The sequence below is a fragment of the Cynocephalus volans genome, chromosome 3 (genome assembly GCF_027409185.1).
Source record: "Cynocephalus volans isolate mCynVol1 chromosome 3, mCynVol1.pri, whole genome shotgun sequence".
Classification (NCBI taxonomy): Eukaryota; Metazoa; Chordata; class Mammalia; order Dermoptera; family Cynocephalidae; genus Cynocephalus; species Cynocephalus volans.
In genome coordinates, this window is record NC_084462.1 from 124,721,630 (window position 1) to 124,742,640 (window position 21,011).

The following is a 21,011-nucleotide window of genomic DNA, read 5'->3' on the forward strand; positions in this document are numbered from 1 at the left end:
AGAAAATACTCAAAGGCCACCTACAAGGAAGCCTTCCGCCCCTCCCCAACCCCCCGTCCTCCCAACACCAGATGACCTATTTTCTCTCTCTGAAACCCCACCTTACCCGGCGGCTCCGCTGCCCCCTCTGGCCCCTCAGGGAAACAGATCGGCACCAGGCCGAGCGCCCGGTGATCCTAGCCCTGAGGGACCGGCTGCGGGGACTAGGAGCCGCCAACCTCGCAGTCCGAGAGACGGCTCCGGTCCTGACTCCACCGTAGCTTTGCCCCTCCGAGCCATAGGGCCCCCAGCTGAGCCTAATGGCTTGGTCCCTCTACAGTATTGGCCTTTTTCCTCAGCAGATCTTTACAATTGGAAGTCTAACCACCCGTCTTTTTCTGAAAAACCAGCAGGACTCACGGGACTTCTTGAGTCCCTTATGTTCTCTCACCAGCCCACTTGGGACGATTGCCAACAGCTACTCCAGATCCTCTTCACCACTGAAGAGCGAGAAAGGATTCTTCTGGAGGCCCGCAAGAACGTTCTCGGGGACAACGGGGCCCCTACACAACTCGAGAACCTCATTAATGAGGCCTTCCCCCTCAATCGACCTCAATGGGATTACAACACGGCCGAAGGTAGGGAGCGTCTTCTGGTCTACCGCCGGACTCTAGTGGCAGGTCTCAAAGGGGCAGCCCGGCGCCCCACCAATTTGGCTAAGGTAAGAGAGGTCTTGCAGGGACCGGTAGAACCCCCCTCGGTTTTCTTGGAACGCCTAATGGAGGCATATAGGAGATACACTCCGTTTGACCCCTCTTCTGAGGGACAGCAGGCGGCAGTTGCCATGGCCTTTATCGGCCAGTCAGCCCCAGATATCAAGAAAAAGTTACAAAGACTAGAGGGGCTCCAAGACTTTTCCTTACAAGACTTAGTAAAGGAGGCAGAAAAGGTGTACCACAAGAGAGAAACAGAAGAAGAAAGACAGGAAAGAGAAAAAAAAGAGACAGAAGAGAGAGAGAGGCGGCGTGATAAACGCCAAGAAAAAAATTTAACTAGGATTTTGGCCACAGTAGTAAGTGATAAAAGGTTTACAGATAAGCAGAAAGGGACCCTGAGCAACCGGGCAAGACCGACACCTAGGGACAAAAGGCCTCCTCTCGACAGGGACCAGTGCGCCTACTGCAAAGAGAAAGGCCACTGGGCAAGGGAATGCCCCCGAAAAAAGAAAAACGACAAAAAAGCTAGGGTTCTATCCCTAGACGACTAGGGGAGTCAAGGTTCGGACCCCCTCCCCGAACCTAGGGTAACATTGACAGTGGAGGGGACCCCCATCGAGTTTCTGGTCGATACCGGGGCTGAACATTCGGTGTTGACCCAACCCATGGGGAAGGTAGGGTCCAGGCGGACAGTCGTAGTAGGAGCAACCGGCAGCAAAGTCTACCCCTGGACCACACAAAGACTTTTAAAGGTTGGACATAAACAAGTGACCCATTCCTTTTTGGTCATACCTGAGTGCCCTGCTCCTCTGTTGGGCCGGGACATTCTGACCAAACTAAAGGCCCAAATCCAGTTTTCTACAGAGGGCCCACAAGTAACATGGGGAGATCACTCTACCATGTGCTTGGTCCTAAACCTAGAAGAAGAATACCGGCTGTATGAAAAGCCGGCCTCTCCCTCCATCGACCCATCCTGGCTCCAACTTTTTCCCGCCGTATGGGCAGAAAAGACAGGTATGGGACTGGCCAATAACGTCCCACCAGTAGTAGTAGAGCTGAAATCAGGTGCCTCACCGGTGGCCGTCCGACAGTATCCAATGACTAAAGAAGCCCGGGAAGGCATCAGACCCCACATCCAAAGGTTCTTAGACCTAGGGGTCTTAGTGCCCTGCCAATCGCCCTGGAACACCCCTCTGCTACCAGTAAAAAGCCAGGGACCAATGACTATCGGCCAGTCCAAGACTTGAGAGAAATTAACAAAAGGGTGCAAGACATTCATCCCACGGTCCCAAATCCATACAGCCTCCTGAGTTCCCTTCCGCCTAGTCACACTTGGTACTCAGTCCTGGATCTCAAGGATGCCTTTTTTTGCCTCAGACTACACCCCAACAGCCAGCCACTGTTCGCGTTCGAGTGGAGAGACCCAGAAAAAGGTAACACAGGTCAGCTGACCTGGACACGGCTGCCACAGGGGTTCAAAAACTCTCCCACTCTCTTCGGCGAGGCCCTCCACCGAGATTTAGCTCCTTTTAGGGCTCTCAACCCCCAGGTCACATTACTCCAATATGTGGACGACCTCCTGGTGGCGGCTCCCACATATGAAGGCTGCAAAAAAGGGACACAGAAGCTCTTGCAGGAACTGAGTAAGTTGGGGTACCGGGTATCAGCTAAAAAGGCCCAGTTATGCCAGAAGGAGGTCACCTATTTGGGGTACCTGCTCAAAGAGGGAAAAAGATGGCTGACCGCGGCCCGGAAAGCTACAGTTATGAAGATCCCCACTCCCACAACCCCCAGGCAGGTCCGCGAATTTCTGGGCACTGCCGGATTCTGCAGGCTCTGGATTCCTGGGTTTGCTTCCCTGGCTGCACCCTTGTACCCTCTGACAAGGGAAAACATTCCTTTTACCTGGACTGAAAAGCATCAAAAGGCTTTCGACCACATAAAAGAAGCCTTGCTGTCTGCCCCCGCCTTGGCTCTCCCAGACCTCACCAAACCATTTACTCTATACGTAGATGAAAGAGCCGGTGTAGCCCGAGGAGTGCTTACTCAGACCCTAGGACCATGGCGACGGCCAGTAGCTTATCTATCAAAAAAACTGGATCCAGTGGCCAGTGGGTGGCCAACCTGCCTAAAAGCGGTTGCTGCAGTGGCACTCCTCCTCAAAGACGCTGATAAGTTAACCTTGGGGCAAAATGTGACTGTGATTGCTTCCCACAGCCTCGAAAGTATTGTGCGGCAGCCCCCCAATCGGTGGATGACCAATGCCAGAATGACTCATTACCAGAGTTTGCTGCTAAACGAAAGGATATCTTTCGCGCCCCCTGCTGTCCTGAACCCAGCTACCCTACTACCAGTCGAGTCAGAATCCACCCCAGTACACCAATGCTCAGAAATCCTTGCTGAAGAAGCTGGGACTCGACGGGACCTGAAGGACCAGCCATTGCCCGGAGTGCCTGCCTGGTATACAGACGGTAGCAGCTTCATTGTGGAAGGTAAGCGGAGAGCAGGGGCCGCCATCGTAGATGGCAAACGGACGGTATGGGCAAGCAGCCTGCCAGAAGGGACATCAGCCCAGAAGGCCGAGCTAATCGCCTTGACGCAGGCATTACGCCTAGCCGAAGGAAAAAACATCAACATCTACACGGACAGCAGGTATGCTTTTGCCACTGCTCACATTCATGGGGCAATATATAAACAGAGGGGACTGCTCACTTCTGCTGGAAAAGACATTAAAAATAAACAAGAAATTCTGGCTCTGCTAGAGGCCATTCACCTCCCTAAGCAGGTCGCCATTATCCACTGCCCGGGCCACCAGAGAGGAAATAACCCTGTGGCGGCCGGGAACCGGAGGGCCGACGAGGCTGCAAAACAAGCCGCCCTGTCGGTCAGGGTGCTAGCAGAAACTATAAAGCTTCAAGAGCCAATCGAGCCTGCTCAAGCTAGGACCAAGCCAAGAGAGCTCACTCCTGACCAGGGAAAAGAATTCATTCAGCGGTTACATCAGCTAACACACTTAGGACCAGAAAAGCTCCTTCAACTAACGAGCCGCACCAGCCTCTCCATCCCGAATCTCCGGTCCACCGTTCAAGAAGTCGCCAATCGGTGTCCGGCTTGCGCCATGACTAATGCGGCTACCACCTACCGAGAGACCGGAAAAAGACAACGGGGAGATCGACCCGGCGTATACTGGGAAGTAGACTTTACAGAGGTAAAGCCTGGCCGGTATAGAAACAAGTATCTGCTAGTATTTGTAGATACTTTCTCTGGATGGGTAGAAGCTTTCCCTACCAAAACTGAAACGGCTCTGACTGTATGTAAAAAGATACTAGAAGAAATCCTGCCCCGTTTCGGGATCCCTAAGGTGATCGGGTCAGATAATGGCCCAGCCTTTGTTGCTCAGGTAAGCCAGGGACTGGCCACACAACTGGGGATAAATTGGAAGTTACATTGTGCGTATAGGCCCCAGAGCTCAGGTCAAGTAGAGAGAATGAATAGAACCATCAAAGAGACCTTAACTAAATTGGCCTTAGAGACCGGTGGAAAAGACTGGGTGGCCCTCCTTCCCTTAGCGCTGTTCAGAGCCAGGAATACCCCTGGCCAGTACGGTCTAACTCCCTATGAAATCCTCTACGGGGGACCCCCCCCCATACTTGAGTTGGGAGAAACACTGGGTCCCGATGATAATTTTCTCCCTGTCTTATTTACCCATTTAAAGGCTCTAGAAGTTGTGAAGACCCAGATTTGGGACCAGATCAAAGAGGCATATCAGCCCGGTACCATAGCTGTCCCCCACCCGTTCCAGGTCGGAGACCGAGTGCTGGTCAGACGCCATCGACCCAGCAACCTTGAGCCTCGGTGGAAAGGCCCGTATCTGGTATTGCTGACCACCCCGACCGCAGTAAAAGTTGATGGCATCGCTGCCTGGGTCCATGCTTCCCATCTCAAGCCTGCACCACCCCCGGCACCAAACGAGACCTGGGAGCTGGAAAGGACTGATCATCCTCTTAAGCTGCGTATTCGGCGGCGGAAAAATGAGTCCACCGGGTAAGAACCCCCACCGGCCTGTGATCCTCACCTGGAAGGTACTGTCCCAAACTGGAGAAGTTGTCTGGACCAAACAGGCTACCCAGCCTCCTTGGACTTGGTGGCCCGATCTTAAACCTGATGTATGTGCCCTGGCGGCGGGTATTGAAACCTGGGATATCCCGGGATCCAGTGTATCGGCCTCCAAGGCCCAGATCAGACCCCCTGATTCAGACTATACAAAAGCTTATAATCAGATCACCTGGGGGGTCCCAGGGTGCAGCTATCCCCGAGCTAGAAACAGGCTTGCCGCTTCCCCCTTCTACGTGTGCCCCCGGGATGGCCGGACCCTTTCAGAAGCTAGAAGGTGCGGAGGGCTGGAATCCCTATATTGCAAAGAATGGGGTTGTGAAACCACGGGGACAGTCTACTGGGGACCTAGTTCCTCATGGGACCTCATAACTGTAGAACGTAACGGTAGCAGTAAAAGCTGTGACAACTCCGGCTGGTGTAACCCCCTTAAAATAAAATTCACAGAGAAAGGAAAAAATTCCAGAGATTGGGCACAAGGAAGAACCTGGGGACTAAGGTTCTATTTGACGGGAAACGATCCAGGTGTACTGTTCACCATTCGCCTAGATATCACCAATATGCCAACTGTGGCAGTGGGCCCCGACCCCGTCCTTGCAGAACAGGGACCTCCTAGCAACAAGCTGTTCCCAATGACTAGCAGGCAACCCCCCGCGGCACAAAGGAGCACTGCTACACAGAGCCTCCTATCACCAGGCACTCTACCCCCCACCACGGGTGACCATTCAGGTGTGATACGAGACACCATGGCCAAACTCAAACAAAGACTAGATAAAAGACAGTTAGAGCGCCAAAAAGATCAAAACTGGTTTGAAGGTTGGTTCAATAGCTCCCCTTGGTTCACTACCCTACTATCAACCATCGCCGGGCCCCTAGTACTCCTTCTTCTGTTGCTCATTCTGGGGCCCTGTGTCATCAACAGGTTAGTCCAATTCATCAATGATAGAATAAGTACAATTAAAGTCCTGGTTCTTAGACAAAAATATCAGACTATAGATAATGAAAATAACTTTTAATTCCGCTCTAAGATTAGAGCGATCCACAAGAGAAATGGGGGAATGAAGGAAGTGCTTTTTACAAGGGTATAGGGAAAGTACAGCCAAGAGGGCAGGTCTGAGATATCTGCAGTTATGCACCTGGGCCCCAGCCCGGAGCCAAGGGCGGATAGTTCCCAGAAATAGACAAGTCAGTTAAAGTTTCAAGAGTGCCCCTCAGCTGTTTCAAGGACTCCCACTTGACCGAAGTTCACCCCTGGCTTGATTTAAACTAACCAATTACCTTGCTTCTCGCTTCTGTACCCGCGCTTTTTGCTATAAAATGAGCCCAGAAATTCCACTCGGCGCGCCAGTCTTTCGAAAGACTGAGTCGCCCGGGTACCTGTGTGTTCAATAAACCTCTTGTTTTTGCATCCGAAGCCGTGGTCTCGCTGTTCCTTGGGAGGGTCTCCCTGAACTGACTGACTACCCACTGCGGGAGTCTTTCACTATCACCTTGATGAAGTCTATTTCAATGAGTGCCAACTTTCAGATTTTCCTCTTTTGCTAAAGTTAATGAGTGCCCGTATGTAGTCTCTAATTTTCCCTTGCTTACTCATATGAGAGGGTTTTCTAATCCCAGAAGATGTATAAATTAGGGTAATACTAGTTGCAAACTTCATTGTTGCACAATGTAACATCCTCACTTGGCAAGTTGCCTTTCTTGTGGAGACTCAGGAATTTAGGCTCGATCCTATATATGTCAATTTCCCTGGGCACTTTGAATCCCTTGCTTCCAGCTTATGGGAAGAAAAAAGAAAAGGTGAAAGTAAGTACTAATGAGCCAAACCTTGAAATAGTGTACGTGAACTCCACTTAGATTCCATTGACCAGAATTTAGTCAAATCTACCTCAACTGAGAAATATAATCTAGTTGTGGATTCAGCTGGGACTGTTGAACAACTTCTGTCACGGAAAAAGTGACACCTCTGATAAATGAGGTTTTATTTCACTATTTGGCAAGAGAAGGAATGAGGGTCTCAATAAAGATTAAACTAAAGATGAGGCATTTTATTTACACCATGTAGATAGACTAAGACAAATTCAACTCACTCCTGCTGTTAAACTACTTAGCCTTGACTGCTGGTGCTGGCCAAAAAGGGTACTGCCAGTAAGATAGGTGCAACCTTTCCCTGGAAGGAATAAATGACCCACTACTGCCTAGGTGCCACCCTCGCTTAGGAGAGCCTTGCCTCGGACTCTTCTTGCTGGCTTTGGGCTTCCTAAGATTTCATCAGAACAGGCGAGGTTGTCTCATGTATGTTTTGTCATGTAGGAAAAAAACCCAAATTAAATGTTTCACTATAGGCATAATTTGGCTGATAAAAAGGGAGTAAAAAAGAAAGATGTGATTGGAACTAAACATATAGGCCAGTAACTTTTGAGTAACTCCTTCCTTCTAAATGGAGAAAAAGAAAATCTTTAGCATGAAAATAGCTTCCCTCTGAAAATGTCTTGAGCTTTGTCTCTTATACTTTTTGGTGTAGTAACTTTATGTCTTAATTGACTAAATAATACTACACTGAGTGTCATTATAAATAAGCGAGTTAAAATTGGACTCTTTAATTAATGAAGCCAGTATAATTGGTTATGCGCATACAACAATAGGATATGATTAAGTACCTATATTGTATCTTATCAGTTATCTTCAGAATTAATAAACAAAAACAATGAACTGCAATTTTATATCAATTAGCTTGTAAAAATGAATATCTGATTACCCCAAGTGTTGGCTGGGGAAAAATAGTGTCTCACATGTTACTAATTGGACAGTGATTAGTACAATTTCTTTGGAAAGAAATTCGGGAACACTAGTGGATTTGAGACGTAGGTATCATAATGCAGCAATCCACTTCAAAGGTCTCTTCCATAGGGAAATGCTGGTCTGGGTTCTTTATAGGAAAATAAAGAATCACGCTCATTACAGCATTAATGTTGAGACAAAAGATAGCAGAAAACCTAATAGTTCCTCAGTCAGGGAATGCATGAATAAACACTGGTTTATTCACATAAAGGAATGCAGCAGAGATATTCAACTGTATGGAATAAATATACACATATCTACATATCAAAGTCTCATAAAAGTATCATTGTTTTTTAAAAAGGCAATTTCAAAGAACAGTTTATAATCTGACAGCCTTTAAAACATTTTTTTCTAATATTTAAAAACATCAAAATAATCGTGTGTACCTAGCAAGACTGAGCCAACTGAAACTGGTAACAATTGATATTTTTCATCAATACTAAATGCAATTCTGGGTAGTTACTAAATATTACATGAAAATGATCCATTTCAACTTAGGATAGTGTTCATTTCTAGAGAAAGAAGTTAACGGAGGAAAAGGTTGGGGCTTTAGCTGTTTAGCTGTATTTAAATTTTTTTATTTATTTAAAATAAAAGAAACAGATGAGAAAAAATATTCTAGTAAGAGCAAATAAGATACCTAGAAGTGTTGGAGTCACCAAACTGCTTAAACCTGCCCTCATGTTGTAAAAACCCCATCTTTGTCCCAGTTCCAAAAAAAATAAATAAATAAACCCCAAAAACCCAGCTGAATATTTCTGTACTCTATAGCTCTGTGGTCACAAGCTTGTGCTTGTGTTAGCAAGTAAACCACAGGCTGTCAGCTCCCAGCTCCTTCCTGTGTAGGTGAGAAACAGGCTAGCTGCCTAAGACCCCTCCTCAAGTAACCACACTTCCTGCCCTTATACCCAGGTGTGATAAAGACCCTTACCCAAAACTTATGGAAAGCCCCTGCTAAAAGCTAACCGCAAAATTAGCTTATGTATTGTTAGCTTGCTTGCATTGGCTGATTCAAAAATTAATGTATTCGCCCTCGCTGTGCCAATAAATATGGAGGGCAAAAGCCGTTCGCTGCTGCTCTTTCTAGATTGGCATATGTAGCCCCGTCTGCCGGTAAATAAATTTCTCCTTTTTTATATCCATCTCTAGTGGGATACGTCTTATTTCATCCTGAGACGACCATAGCAGTGTCTCTGTGTGTTTGTTTGTTCTGTGGGTGTGCAGTGTACTGTCTCTGTCGGTTTTAAGTGCTTGGCCATTTTCTGCTCCACAGGATAACATGGGTCAAGGATCGTCCTCATCACTGACAGTCCTTGATTGTTTTCTGAATAATTTTCAAACTTTCCAGAAGGCTGCCGACTGTGGAATCACCGTGTCTGCAGGGGCGCTGCCGCATTTGATGTTGGGTGGCCTTCTGAGGCACAACTCATCCGTCTTTGGCGCAGGCCGCGCGGAGGATCATTTTTGGGAAGCTAGGGCACCCAGGTCAGATCCCTTACATTCAGATTTCGATTGAGATAATTTCTTTTCCCCCTTCTTGGCTAAAAAAAATGCTGTCCAAACCCTAAGAAATTAACCGATTCTTCACACTGGACCTGAACCATTCTGTTATCCTGACCCAAGGCCCCTATAGGAAGCCTCCAATTCTCCCTGCCCCATCAGATGAGGATGAGGTCCCCTTCCCTCCTCCCTACGCCAACTCCCCAAACCAGGGAACTCCAAATCAGGGAGTTTTTTTTCCCCCTCCCCATACCCAGTAGGGAGCTCTGATTCTTTGTCTTCCCCATCCGGGTCCTCTTCTATGGGCCCTGAGTCTCCTTCCTGCTCCTCTTTTGCCCTTGCACCAGGCCCTTAGTGCCCAAGGACCCTTTATGGTCTATGTTCCCTTCACCACAAGTGATTTGTATAATTGGAAAAACCAGAATCCCTCTTTCTCTGATGAGCTGCAAGGCCTCATTTCTCTTTTGGAGTCTGTCTTCTGTACTTACCAGCCCACTTGGGATGATTGTCAGCAACTTCTGCAAACTTTGTTTACCTAGTGCATCCGACGGGAAGCCAGACGTTTCATTCTTGGACCTGATGGGTTGCCCAGTGATGACCCAGACCGATTATCCCGAATGTTCCCCTTGTCCCACCCTGACTGGGATCCCAACACGGATAGAGGTAAGGAGGCTCTTGACCGGTTTCGCCAGATTCTGCTCAGAGGTGTACAGGCTGCAGCTAGGAGACCCACTAACTTGTCTAAGATAAGTGAGGTCATCCAGCAGCCTAACGAGTCACCCAGTGCTTTTCCCGAATGCCTCATGGGGGCTTATAGATTACATACACCCATAGACGACCCAGAGGCGCCTGAGAATAGAAGGGCTATGAATTTGGCCTTTGTTACCCAGTCGGCCTCAGATATAAAATGGAAATTACAAAAATTAGATGGATTTGAGGGTAAGGTCCTCTCTGAATTGGTGGAAATAGCTCAAAGGGTTTTTAATAACTGAGACCCCCCCAGAAGAAAAACAAACAAAGTCTCACCAAGGTCCTCCTGGCCACCCAAGGAGGCACTCCCAATGGGCCTGCCAACCAAATGGATCAACATAAAACCCACCTGGACAAGGATCAATGTGCCTACTGTAAGAAAAGAGGCCATTGGAAGGATAAATGTCCCCAGAGAAAACAAAGACCCCCCGCAAAGCAGGAGTCCACAAGCCAGAAGGCGGTACTCCATCTTGATCAGGAGGAGTGACGAAGCCAAGGCTCCAAGTCAACAGGCCCCCAGGAGCCTCTGGTCACTTTGCAAGTGGGGGCCAACCTATGTCCTTCCTGGTAGGCACTGGGGCTACTTACTCAGTCCTGAAACAATCCATGGGACCCAGTGGGAGGCCCGCAGTACCAATCCAAGGCGCCACTGGGAAAACCCAACTTTGCCCTTGGACAACTGCCCGGATTACAGATCTAGGGAAAAAGACAATAACTCATTCCTTTCTAGTGATGCCAGACTGCCTTTACTCACTACTGGGCAGGGACCTGTTACAAAAACTTGGGGCAACCATTTCCTTCACCCCTAACTCTACTAACCTCATATTGGGAAAAAAAACCTTTCTCCATTATGGTCACTTGCTGGCTGGGAGACGAGTATCAGTTGCTCCCTGAGGACTTCCCAGCTCAAGAACCCTCAACATATACCATTTTACAAACTCTGATAAATGGGGTCCCAGGGGTCTGGGCTGAAACAAACCCACCGGGACTGGCCAAACATCAGCCCCCTATAGTAGTCCAACTATTGAGCTCTGCCACACCAACCAGGGTAAAGCAGTACCCACTCAGCCAGAAAGCAATAAGGGGAATAACACCACGTATCAATAAACTATTGGAAGCCAGCATCCTAGAACCCTGCCACTCCAGTTGGAACACTCCCTTGCTCCTGGTACAGAAGCCAGGGACCATGGATTACCAGCCTGTTCAGGACCTAAGAGAAGTCAATAAACGTGTAGAAACTATCCATGCTACCATCCCTAATCCTTATACGTTGCTGAGCCTCTTGCCCCCTGAACATCAAGTATACTCAGTAATAGATTTAAAGGATGCTTATTTCAGCTTGCCCTTGGTGGAGGTCAGTCGCCCCATTTTCACTTTTGAATGGACTGATCCTGATGGAAAAATTCACGGGACAGCTGACCTGGGCCAGGCTACCACAAGGTTTCAAAAACTCTCTGACGCTGTTTGACAAGGCTCTAAGCCGAGATCTTACGGACTTTAAGGTGAAATGAGGACCTCAGATAACTGTACTCCAGTATGTTGATGACATACTATTAGCATCAGAGACTGATTCCATGTGCCTACAAGCCACCAGGGATTTATTAAAGACTCTACAACAGCTCGGATACCGAGCCAAGAAGGCCCAATTGTGCAATAAGTCAGTCCCATGCCTGGGACATGTTCTGCCCAGGGGCCAACGACAATTGCGCACCAAAAGAATCGATGCCATAATTCAAATTCCCAAACCAGTCAGCAAGCGCCAGATGAGGGAGTTTCTGGGAGCAGCTGGCTACTGCAGGTTATGGATCTTAAACTTTGCTGAAATTAGCAGGCCTCTATATGATTGTCTTAAAGGCATGGGGGAGGGAATTAATTGGACTGAGAAAGAAGACAAAGCCTTTTCTGATCTAAGGAAGGTTTTAATACAGGCCCTGGCCCTCCCCGACCTGACCAAACCATTCCAACTGTACATGCATGAGAGAGGCGGCATAGCTAAAGGGGTCCTAATCCAGACACTAGGTCCCTGGAAAAGACCTGTTGCCTATCTGCCCAAAAGGCTGGATCCAGTTGCCACTGGGTGGCTCACATGTCTTCGGGCTACTGCCGCAACTTCTATCCTTGCCAGGGAGGCACAAAAATTAACCTTTGGACAAGAACTCTTGATTCTTATTCCCCATGGGGTAGAAACATTACTCAAGTCTCCTTCAGGAAAATGGATTTCTGATGCACATATAACCCATTACCAAGCAGAACTATTGGACCCCCAAAGAATAAAATTCTCTCCGCCTACTGCCATCAATCCAGCCACCCTGTTGCCTGATCCAGATCCTGAAACACCACTGCCCAATTGTATTGACTTGCTGTCCAGCTTCCATGGGGTTCATTCAGACCTAAAAGGGAGCAGATTTAACTCTCTTCACAGATGGAAGCAGCTTCATGATTGATGGGATCCGATATGCTGGGGCAGCAGTTGTCACCATCGATGAGGTAAAATGGGCCCAACCTCTAGAACAAGTTACATCAGCTCAGTGGGCGGAACTTATAGCTTTGACAGAGGCCCTCTGATTGGGAAAAGATAAAATCATAAATGTCTACATGGATAGCAGATATGCCTTTGCAACTGCCCGTGTCCATGGGGCATTATACAAAGAACGAGGACTATTAACCTCTGAAGAAAAAGTCATTTAAACATACCAGAAATCCTTGCCTTGTTAGAAGCCATCTGGCTCCCCACTAAGGTTGCCACCATCCATTGCAAGGCACATCAATGGGGTCAAACCTCAGAGATTAAGGGCAATAACTTTGCTGATCATACCGCCAAAGAAGTGGCCCTAAAACCAGTGGGGACCTCCTCAATGGCTGTTGTTCTGCCAGAGCCCCAACTACCCAAAAGTCCCACCTATTCCCAGTCTGACCTGGAGGAAGCTAAGAAGCTAGGGGCAGATCTAAGCCCGGCTGGATGTTGGCTGAGCCTACCAAACGGAGCAACCTTGTTGCGCAAAGCCCTAGGAGCCCAACTAGCCTCACATCTGCACCAACCTACTCATTCGGGAAAGAATAAATTGTTAGGTCTCCTGAAAACAGGATATACATTTCACAAAATGTCTGACATAGTTGAATCTCTGGTGAGCCAATGTCCCACCTGCACCCAGATTAATGCAAAAAGAGTATCTGAAACGGCCACAGGGACCTGTTATTGGGGACAATGCCCAGGTGAACATTGGGAAGTGGACTTCATAGAAATAAAGCCTGGAAAATATGGATACAAATATTTGCTGGTGTACGTAGACACATACTCAGGGTGGGTCGAAGCATTCCCCACCAAGTCAGAGACGGCTCAGATAGTTGTAAAAAAACTCCAAGAAATAGTTCTCCCATTCAGGTTGCCCCTCTACCTTGGGTCTGACAATGGCCCTGCTTTCACAGCTAAAATTACACAATTAATTTCCCAAGCTTTGGGAATAACATGGGAGTTACACTGTGCATACCGACCTCAGAGTTCAGGACAAGTAGAAAGAATGAATAGAACCCTAAAAGAAACTTTAACCAAGTTTCATTTAGAAACTGGTGAAAACTGGGTGGATCTCCTCCCCTTTGTCCTACTTTGGGTCAGGAACACTCCTTATAGGGCTAAGTTCACCCCCTTTGAGATTTTGTTTGGCCAACCCCCGCCCTTATTGCCAAAGACCCCAAACTCTGATCCCAACCCAGATACGAATCAAGCTCCCGGCTGAGCTAAAAATCCTCCACCAGGTGTTTAGGGAACTTAAAAACAAGCTTTATCAGGCTAACCCATCTATTTCTAAACAGGAAACAAAAGGGGACTTACACCCCTTCAAGCCCGGGGACCTGGTGTACGTAAAGAAAATACCCTCAGCTACCCTCGAGGCCCGTTGGACTGGACCTTTCCAGGTGATTCTCTGCACCCCCATGGCTGTCAAGGTAGCAGGAAAAAGCACCTCGATCCACTGGACTTAGGTAAAACCTGCTCCACCTGCAGAAGGCACCTCGGAGGACTGTTGGACAATCCAACAGACTGACCACCCCACCAAGATAAGACTTAAAAAATGTTCTGGTTAATTGTTTTAAATATTTTGGCTCAAACTTTAAACTATGTCTTCACAAATCCCCGTACTGTCTATAATTTTACCTGGGAAATAAGCCAGGTGGTGGATTCATCTTGCTGTGTATTAAGTTCTTTTAGCACAACTGGTGTAAACCTAACTACTGTGGTTTTTCCCAGGTCACTTGCTTTTAACCTAACTGATTTAGTCCCCCCTCCTCCTGATTGTACCCATGATCCCAAGACTTGCTTAGAAAGATTTAGAAGATGGTATGCATGCCCAGGAGTATGAGTAACAAGAACATCGTTCTCCCCGCATAAGCCTATATCAGACCGAATGCCCACTGATAATTAACAATACAATAAAAACTGCCCAATCAGAATCCACTTATACCCCCAAATGTTAACCCAACACAGGCATGCACAAAGAAAGATTAAAAGAAGCAGAAGGAACTTGGCAATCATAAACCCCGCCTGTTTACCAAAAACATCACCTCTGGCATTACAAGTATTAGAGGCACTGCCTGCCCAGTGACACAGTTCAACGGCCACGGTATCCTGACCGTGCAAAGGTAGCATAATCATTTGTTCCTTAATTAGGGACCTGTATGAAAGGCCACACGAGGGTTTTACTGTTTCCTGCTTCCAACCAGTGAAATTGACCTCCCTGATTGTACCCATGATCCCAAGACTTGCTTAGAAAGCTTTAGAAGATGGTATGCATGCCCAGGACCCATAAACCGGCCCTGGAAGTGGCAATGTGGCTATGAAAGAGATTATTATTGCAAGACTTGGGGTTGTGTAGAATCAGCAGGAGGATGGCCAGGTTGGAGCCCCCCAAACCACAAAAACGCTCTCATCTCCATCACAAGAACCCCCTTCAAAGGTGGATGGAGGGCATCCAACCAAGTCAATATAACCTTTACTTCTGTGGGAAAATCCCACACCCTAACTGATTAGAAAACAGGCATTACCTGGGGAATCCAACTATATCGCTGGACTGGGGGACGACCAGCCGGAATCTTCAGGATCCAGCTAAGGATAACATCCCTGACACCACCCATGGCTATTGGCCCAAATTGAATGATGGCCTCTCTACCTAATATTTCTGCCCTATTCACCCACCATTACGGTTCTTCCAGCCAACGCTTCTGAAACCAAATAGAGAGTATATATAATTTGTTAAACACCACCAGCCCAAATGTTACAGATCCTGGGTGTTGGATATGTTTGCTAACTACACCCCTTATTATGAAGGAATAGCAGTTACAGGAAATTATACCTTTAAAACAAATATTGATGACTACTGCTTACAACATCCAGGTATAGGGACCGCTTTAGAACTGTTTACAGGAACTGGGACCTGTACAGGAAATTATTCCTCCCATACCAGACCCTGCCAAACTGTTAACTCCTCTGTCACTTACTCAGGCTACTACATACCCCCAAAAGGGACATGGTGGGCCTGTACAACTGGAATAACCTCATGTGTTCATGGACAAATGCTAAATAAGACTGGAGGGTATTGTGTCTTGATATTCCTATTTCCCAGAGCTTCTGTTTATGCCTCTGACCAATTTGTCCCCGAACTTGGTTCGGATCCTTTACATAGGTCCAAAAGAAAGCCTATAACACTTCTCACCATTGCTTCCATTGTAGGCTTAGCTGGGTTAGGGACCGGGGTAGCTTCATTAAGTATCCAAAGCTCTGCCTTAACAGGATTACAACAAACTATTGATCAAGATCTCTGAGAGCTCGAAAATTCTATAACCCTCCTCCAAACTTCCTTGTCTTCCCTTTCCGAGGTAGTCCTCCAAAACCGTAGAGGACTTGACCTCCTCTTTCTACAACAAGAGGGACTCTGTTTGGCATTAAAGGAAAAAGGCTGTGTATATACAGACCATACCGAAGTTGTTAAGGACTCCATGAAAAAATTAAGAGAACGCATTAGACAACGGGAGCAAGACCGAACTCAATCCTCAGGCTAGTTTGAATACTGGTTCAACTTTTCACCTTGGTTAACTACTCTGGCTTCTAGCCTAGAGGGCCCCATAGTAATTCTCCTCCTACTACTAATGGTGGGCCCTTGCATCCTCAACAAACTCACAAACCTTGTACAAGAAAAGATACAAGCTGTCAAACTCTTAGTCTTGTGTTCTCATTATGATCAGATTTCTCTGGAGGATCTTAAAGATCTTAATTGAGGCCCAGATGTCAATCCATAAGCAAAGATTCGCTTACATAAGATACAAAACTAGAAGGGAATGTTGGAGTCATCAAACTGTTTAAACCTGCCCTCTTGTTGTAAAAACCCCATCTTTGTCCCAGTTGCAAAAAAAAAAAAAAACCAGCTGAATACTTCTGTACTCTATAGCTCTGTGGTCACAAGCTTGTGCTTGTGTTAGCAAGAAAACCACAGGCTGTCAGCTCTCAGCTCCTTCTTGTGTAGGTGAGAAGCAGGTTAGCTTTCTAAGACCCCTCCTCAAGTAACCACACTTCCTGCCCTTATACCCAGGTGTGATAAGACCCTTACCCAAAAGCTTCCTTAATATTATATTAAGTGAAACAAGTCAGGCACAGAAAGAGAAATACCACATGTTCTCACTTATTGGAGGGAGCTAAAAATTAATATATAAATTCACACACACACACACACACACACACACACACACACACAAACCGGGGGGGGGGGGGGAGAAGATATAACAACCACAATTATTTGAAGTTGATACGACAAGCAAACAGAAAGGACATTGTTGGGGGGGAGGGGGGGAGGGAGAAGGGAGGGAGGTTTTGGTGATGGGGAGCAATAATCAGCTACAATGTATATCGACAAAATAAAATTTAAAAAAAAAAAAAACATGTTTATGTGGAAAGTTTTATGCTCTGCTGTAACTTCCATATTTCAGCTTCTGTAAGCCAGCTGTGCTCGTGGTTGCAGAACATCCTGTGTGCCTAACAGGATGTCACTAGCTGCCAGTTTAAAGTTAACATAAGTAACACCATTTTATATAAAGGTTTTAAAGAGTAATGGGAGGGGAGGGACGGATGGAAAGCCTCTGCTAATTGCTAACCGCAAAATTAGCTTATGTACTCAAAGCTCGCTTGCATTGGCTAATTTTAAAGTTGGCGATCATCTGATCGCCCAAGCTAAACATAAAAACCGAAAGTAACTCAGGCTCGGGCCGCTGCTCTGAATTGGCTGCGTGGTCCTGGCTGCCAGAATAAATTTCAAAACCTATCTTCTGAGTGCGACTTATTTTTCTGGTTATAACAGAAGTATATTTAATTAGAAATACAAGTAACTGTGAAAAAACTATAATGACTTCTAAAAGAAATATAAAAAACTAATTAAATGTAGAGATAGAGTATATTACAAGATTAAAATTATAGAGTGCTATAAAGAGATCAATATTTATTTTAGTTTATAATAAGTCTAATAATTAAAGTTCCAATGAGAATATTTGATATCTGAAAATTGAGAAAATTTTGTTTACTCATAAAAAAGTGAATATAACAAGTTTGATATTTAGTAAAGCTATATTAATATTGAATTTATGTCATGTTCTCCAGAGAAAAAAAACCAATAAGACATGTGTGTGTGCATGTGTTTTTGAAGTATGAGCGTACTTCAAAAAGTCTGTGGAAAAATTGAATTAAAAGGTAATATGAATTTTTCCATGAACTTTTTGAAGTACCCTTACGTTTGTATGTATATATATGTTTGTATATGTTATATATTTGTTTGTTTATATAATGTTTGACAATTAAATGTGTGTGCGTGTGTGTATTTATATATACCAGTATGTGCACAGAAAATTTGGGAGAGGTGAATTTGAAGTAGAAATAAACTTTATTTGGGGTGGATTAAAATTTTTTGTTCCACGACTAGTCTCTGAAATGGTTTATTTATGCTCTGGAAAGAGAAGCATAAACTAGTAAGACTATTTATTTTTATTTTTTTTATTTTTGGGACCGGTAAGGGGATCACAACCCTCCTGCGCTCAGCCAGTGAGTGCACCGGCCATCCCTATATAGGATCCGACCCCGCGGCCGGCAGGAGCGCTACTGCACTCCCAGCGCCGCACTCTCTTGAGTGAGCCACGGGGTCGGCCCATAAGACTATTTTTTAAGAGAGATATTATACACTCTGGGTACTATATAAACACACTCAGACACAAGACTGACAAAATAACAAATGCTGATATGTAACATCTGGCCCCAAACACTCCGCTTTCTGAAAATGCAGATTGGAAAGCTGAGGAATTTTGCAGAGAACATCTATTATACTCGTTTGTGTTCTTCTGAGAGTTCTTGCGCAGAAGCAGCACCTGTGTAGTTTAATAAGCAACAGATGTGGCCAATATGAGAGAGTATCAGTATCTCCCAGATGCATTTTATATATGAATGTAAAGACGAGAGAGCCTCCGACTTTTTCAACATTTATTGATAATCTCCACTGATAAATTACTGTGGAACCTGGACATTTTTATTTGTTCATCTGTAGAGAGCCATTCATAATATTTTAAAAATAAAATCAGAATAATAGAAAAAAATCATCTTATTTTTAAAAAGGAGTTCAGATATTCATAATATGTAAAGTTTAATACACAAGAAGAGAAATTCTAACACAATCTTACTGCACAATTTACCTAATAAGTAATTACTGCATATTTAGGTTGTTGTCCATTTTTCCTAAAGTAAATATAATAAAAAACGGTGGAGTATATATACATGCACGCACACGTACACATACATATATATCATATAAAATTTGGCTCATCTGTGATTTTCATAAATTAACTATCAGAACATGCAATTAATAATGAGTCAGATTGTATCACCATTTAAAACTCTTATAAATTTCCCTTCATAAAGACAATATAAATTACACTGGGCTGTTAGCTTAAATAAAATTTATCTTGCTTAGTTGCCACCATTTCTTACTGCTTCTGTACTAATTTTTATTTGAAATTGTCTTTCCCTTAATTTGGTTTTCTTTATGTTTCACAGACACACATGCATATAAATGATTCCTAGTCTTTTTTTTTTTTTTTTTTCTTTTCTTTCTTAAACTCATATTTAATCAAAAGGTCACTTGAGGGCCAGCCCCGTGGCTCACTCAGGAGAGTGCGGCGCTGGTAGTGCCAAGGCCTCGGGTTCGGATCTTATATAGGGATGGCCAGTGCGCTCACTGGCTGAGCATGGTGCGGGCCACACCGAGCCAAGGATTGCGATCCCATTACTGGTCACAAAAAAAAAAGGTCACTTGAATGTTCTTTAACCTCCTTTGATATCTAGGAAAAATTTTAAGTATACTTAGTGAAGGAAGAAATTTATTAAAAGTCTCTTATAATTTAGAGTATTAGCTATCAGAATTAGCATCTTAAAAAGTCTGTAATTATTATTATACATCAGTTTTAAAATAAGGTCTATTAAGACTTGCTCCATGCATTATCAACAAATGTTATCTTATTAAAAATAACTCTTGGGCATTCCACTTCTCCTCATTGTGCATACCGTAGAAACATCTGTTTTACTTAACATTTGAAAGAGAAGGCATGTATAACAAATTGAATTAATCTTAAACCCTTTGAAATATAATTTCAAAGGTACAGGTTAACATTTGCTGTATCATAAGTGACATTCTTTCAGATCCCATTAAATACTGAAACTACTTTATCCTCAAACATTGATGATATTATCTTGTCCAAAAAGGCTTTCAAAGTTATTAATACTTGACATGTAATAAGATTTTTTTGTGTCTGCATATATAAAGTATATTTTATTGTTAATTTTATAATTTAACTTGAAATTTTAGATAATTTTGCATTTTATTATGTTTTATATTTAACAGTTATTATGCTGCTCTACTTCAAGTCTGAATAGCAAGCAAAATAGAGCATAATAATAAAAAATTGTCTTAAATTTGGCAAATTTTAATACCGCTAGTAATGTAATTATTAACAGCAGAAAATAATGAGCAACTTTGAATATTCTATATTGTAACAATAATATTTAATGCAACTTCAGTCAAAATTAATATTTGTTGTGACTGTATTACAGTTTATAAAACCTATGGTTTGTTTAAAATATTTTTTCAAGGACTTTAGGGTGAACATAATTATAGTTTTTCTGTTTGATTCATTATTATATTCTTAGTTAAATATAAAATATTTTTCAGCAGACAATTCTAAATAAGCTAAAATTACTCTTCCTTCTTTCAAAATGTTTCAATAATTTAGAATCCTGAATTCAACCCTATCCACATGCCTGAAGAATGAGCATGTATTTTACATAAAATAGCTGTCTATTTAATATATGTAAGAGCTGTTGTTATCACTTTATGTGGCTCAAATACTACAAATTCACACCTTTTTTATTGTGGTAAAATATATATGACACAAGATTTTCCATTTTAACCAGTTTTAAACATAATACTCTGTGCAATTAATTACATTCCCAGTGCTGTATGACCATTACCTTTATCTGTTTCCAAAATTTTTTCGTCATCCTAAACATAAACTTTGTACCCTTTAAGGAATAACTTCTCATTATTCCTTCCCTCTGTTTCTGGTAACCTCTAATCTACTTCTGCCTTTGTATTTTTTTCTTTTTCTTTTTTCTTAATTGGTCCATGATAATTGTATATATTTATGGAGTACATAATTTATGCAGTGTGCAATGATCATATCAGGGTAACTAGCATGTCCATCACCTCAAACATTTGTCACCTCTTTGTGTTGGGAACATCCAAAATCCTCTCTACTAGGTACTTGAAGTTATACAGTAATTTGTTGTTGATTGTAGTCTCCGTATCGTGCTATAGAACACTAGATATCATTCTTCTGAAGTTTCTACAATTTTGCATTCATTGACCACCCTCTCCCGTCCCTCCTACTTTCTCCCCTTACTAATCTCTAGTAAATACTATTTTACTCTCTACTTCTATGAAATCAACTTTTTTGGCTTCTATATATGAGTGAAAACATGTGGTATTTATCTTTCTGTTCCTGGATTATTTCACTTAAAATAATTTTCTCCAAGCTCAT

The 21,011-nt window shown here is 44.1% G+C and overlaps 1 protein-coding gene across 1 annotated transcript; it reads left to right on the plus strand.

Annotated features, from left to right (window-relative positions):
* Nucleotides 1–400: 400 nt before the first annotated feature.
* LOC134372744 (uncharacterized) lies at nucleotides 401–10,138 on the plus strand (the record flags this gene model as incomplete). The annotated part of the gene is given in 4 exon segments (XM_063090127.1): nucleotides 401–1,898; nucleotides 1,901–4,408; nucleotides 6,583–6,611; nucleotides 9,686–10,138. Coding segments are annotated over 4 exon segments (4,488 nt in total), but the record flags the coding sequence as incomplete, so codon positions are not given.
* Between the last annotated feature and the right edge of the window lie 10,873 nt (nucleotides 10,139–21,011).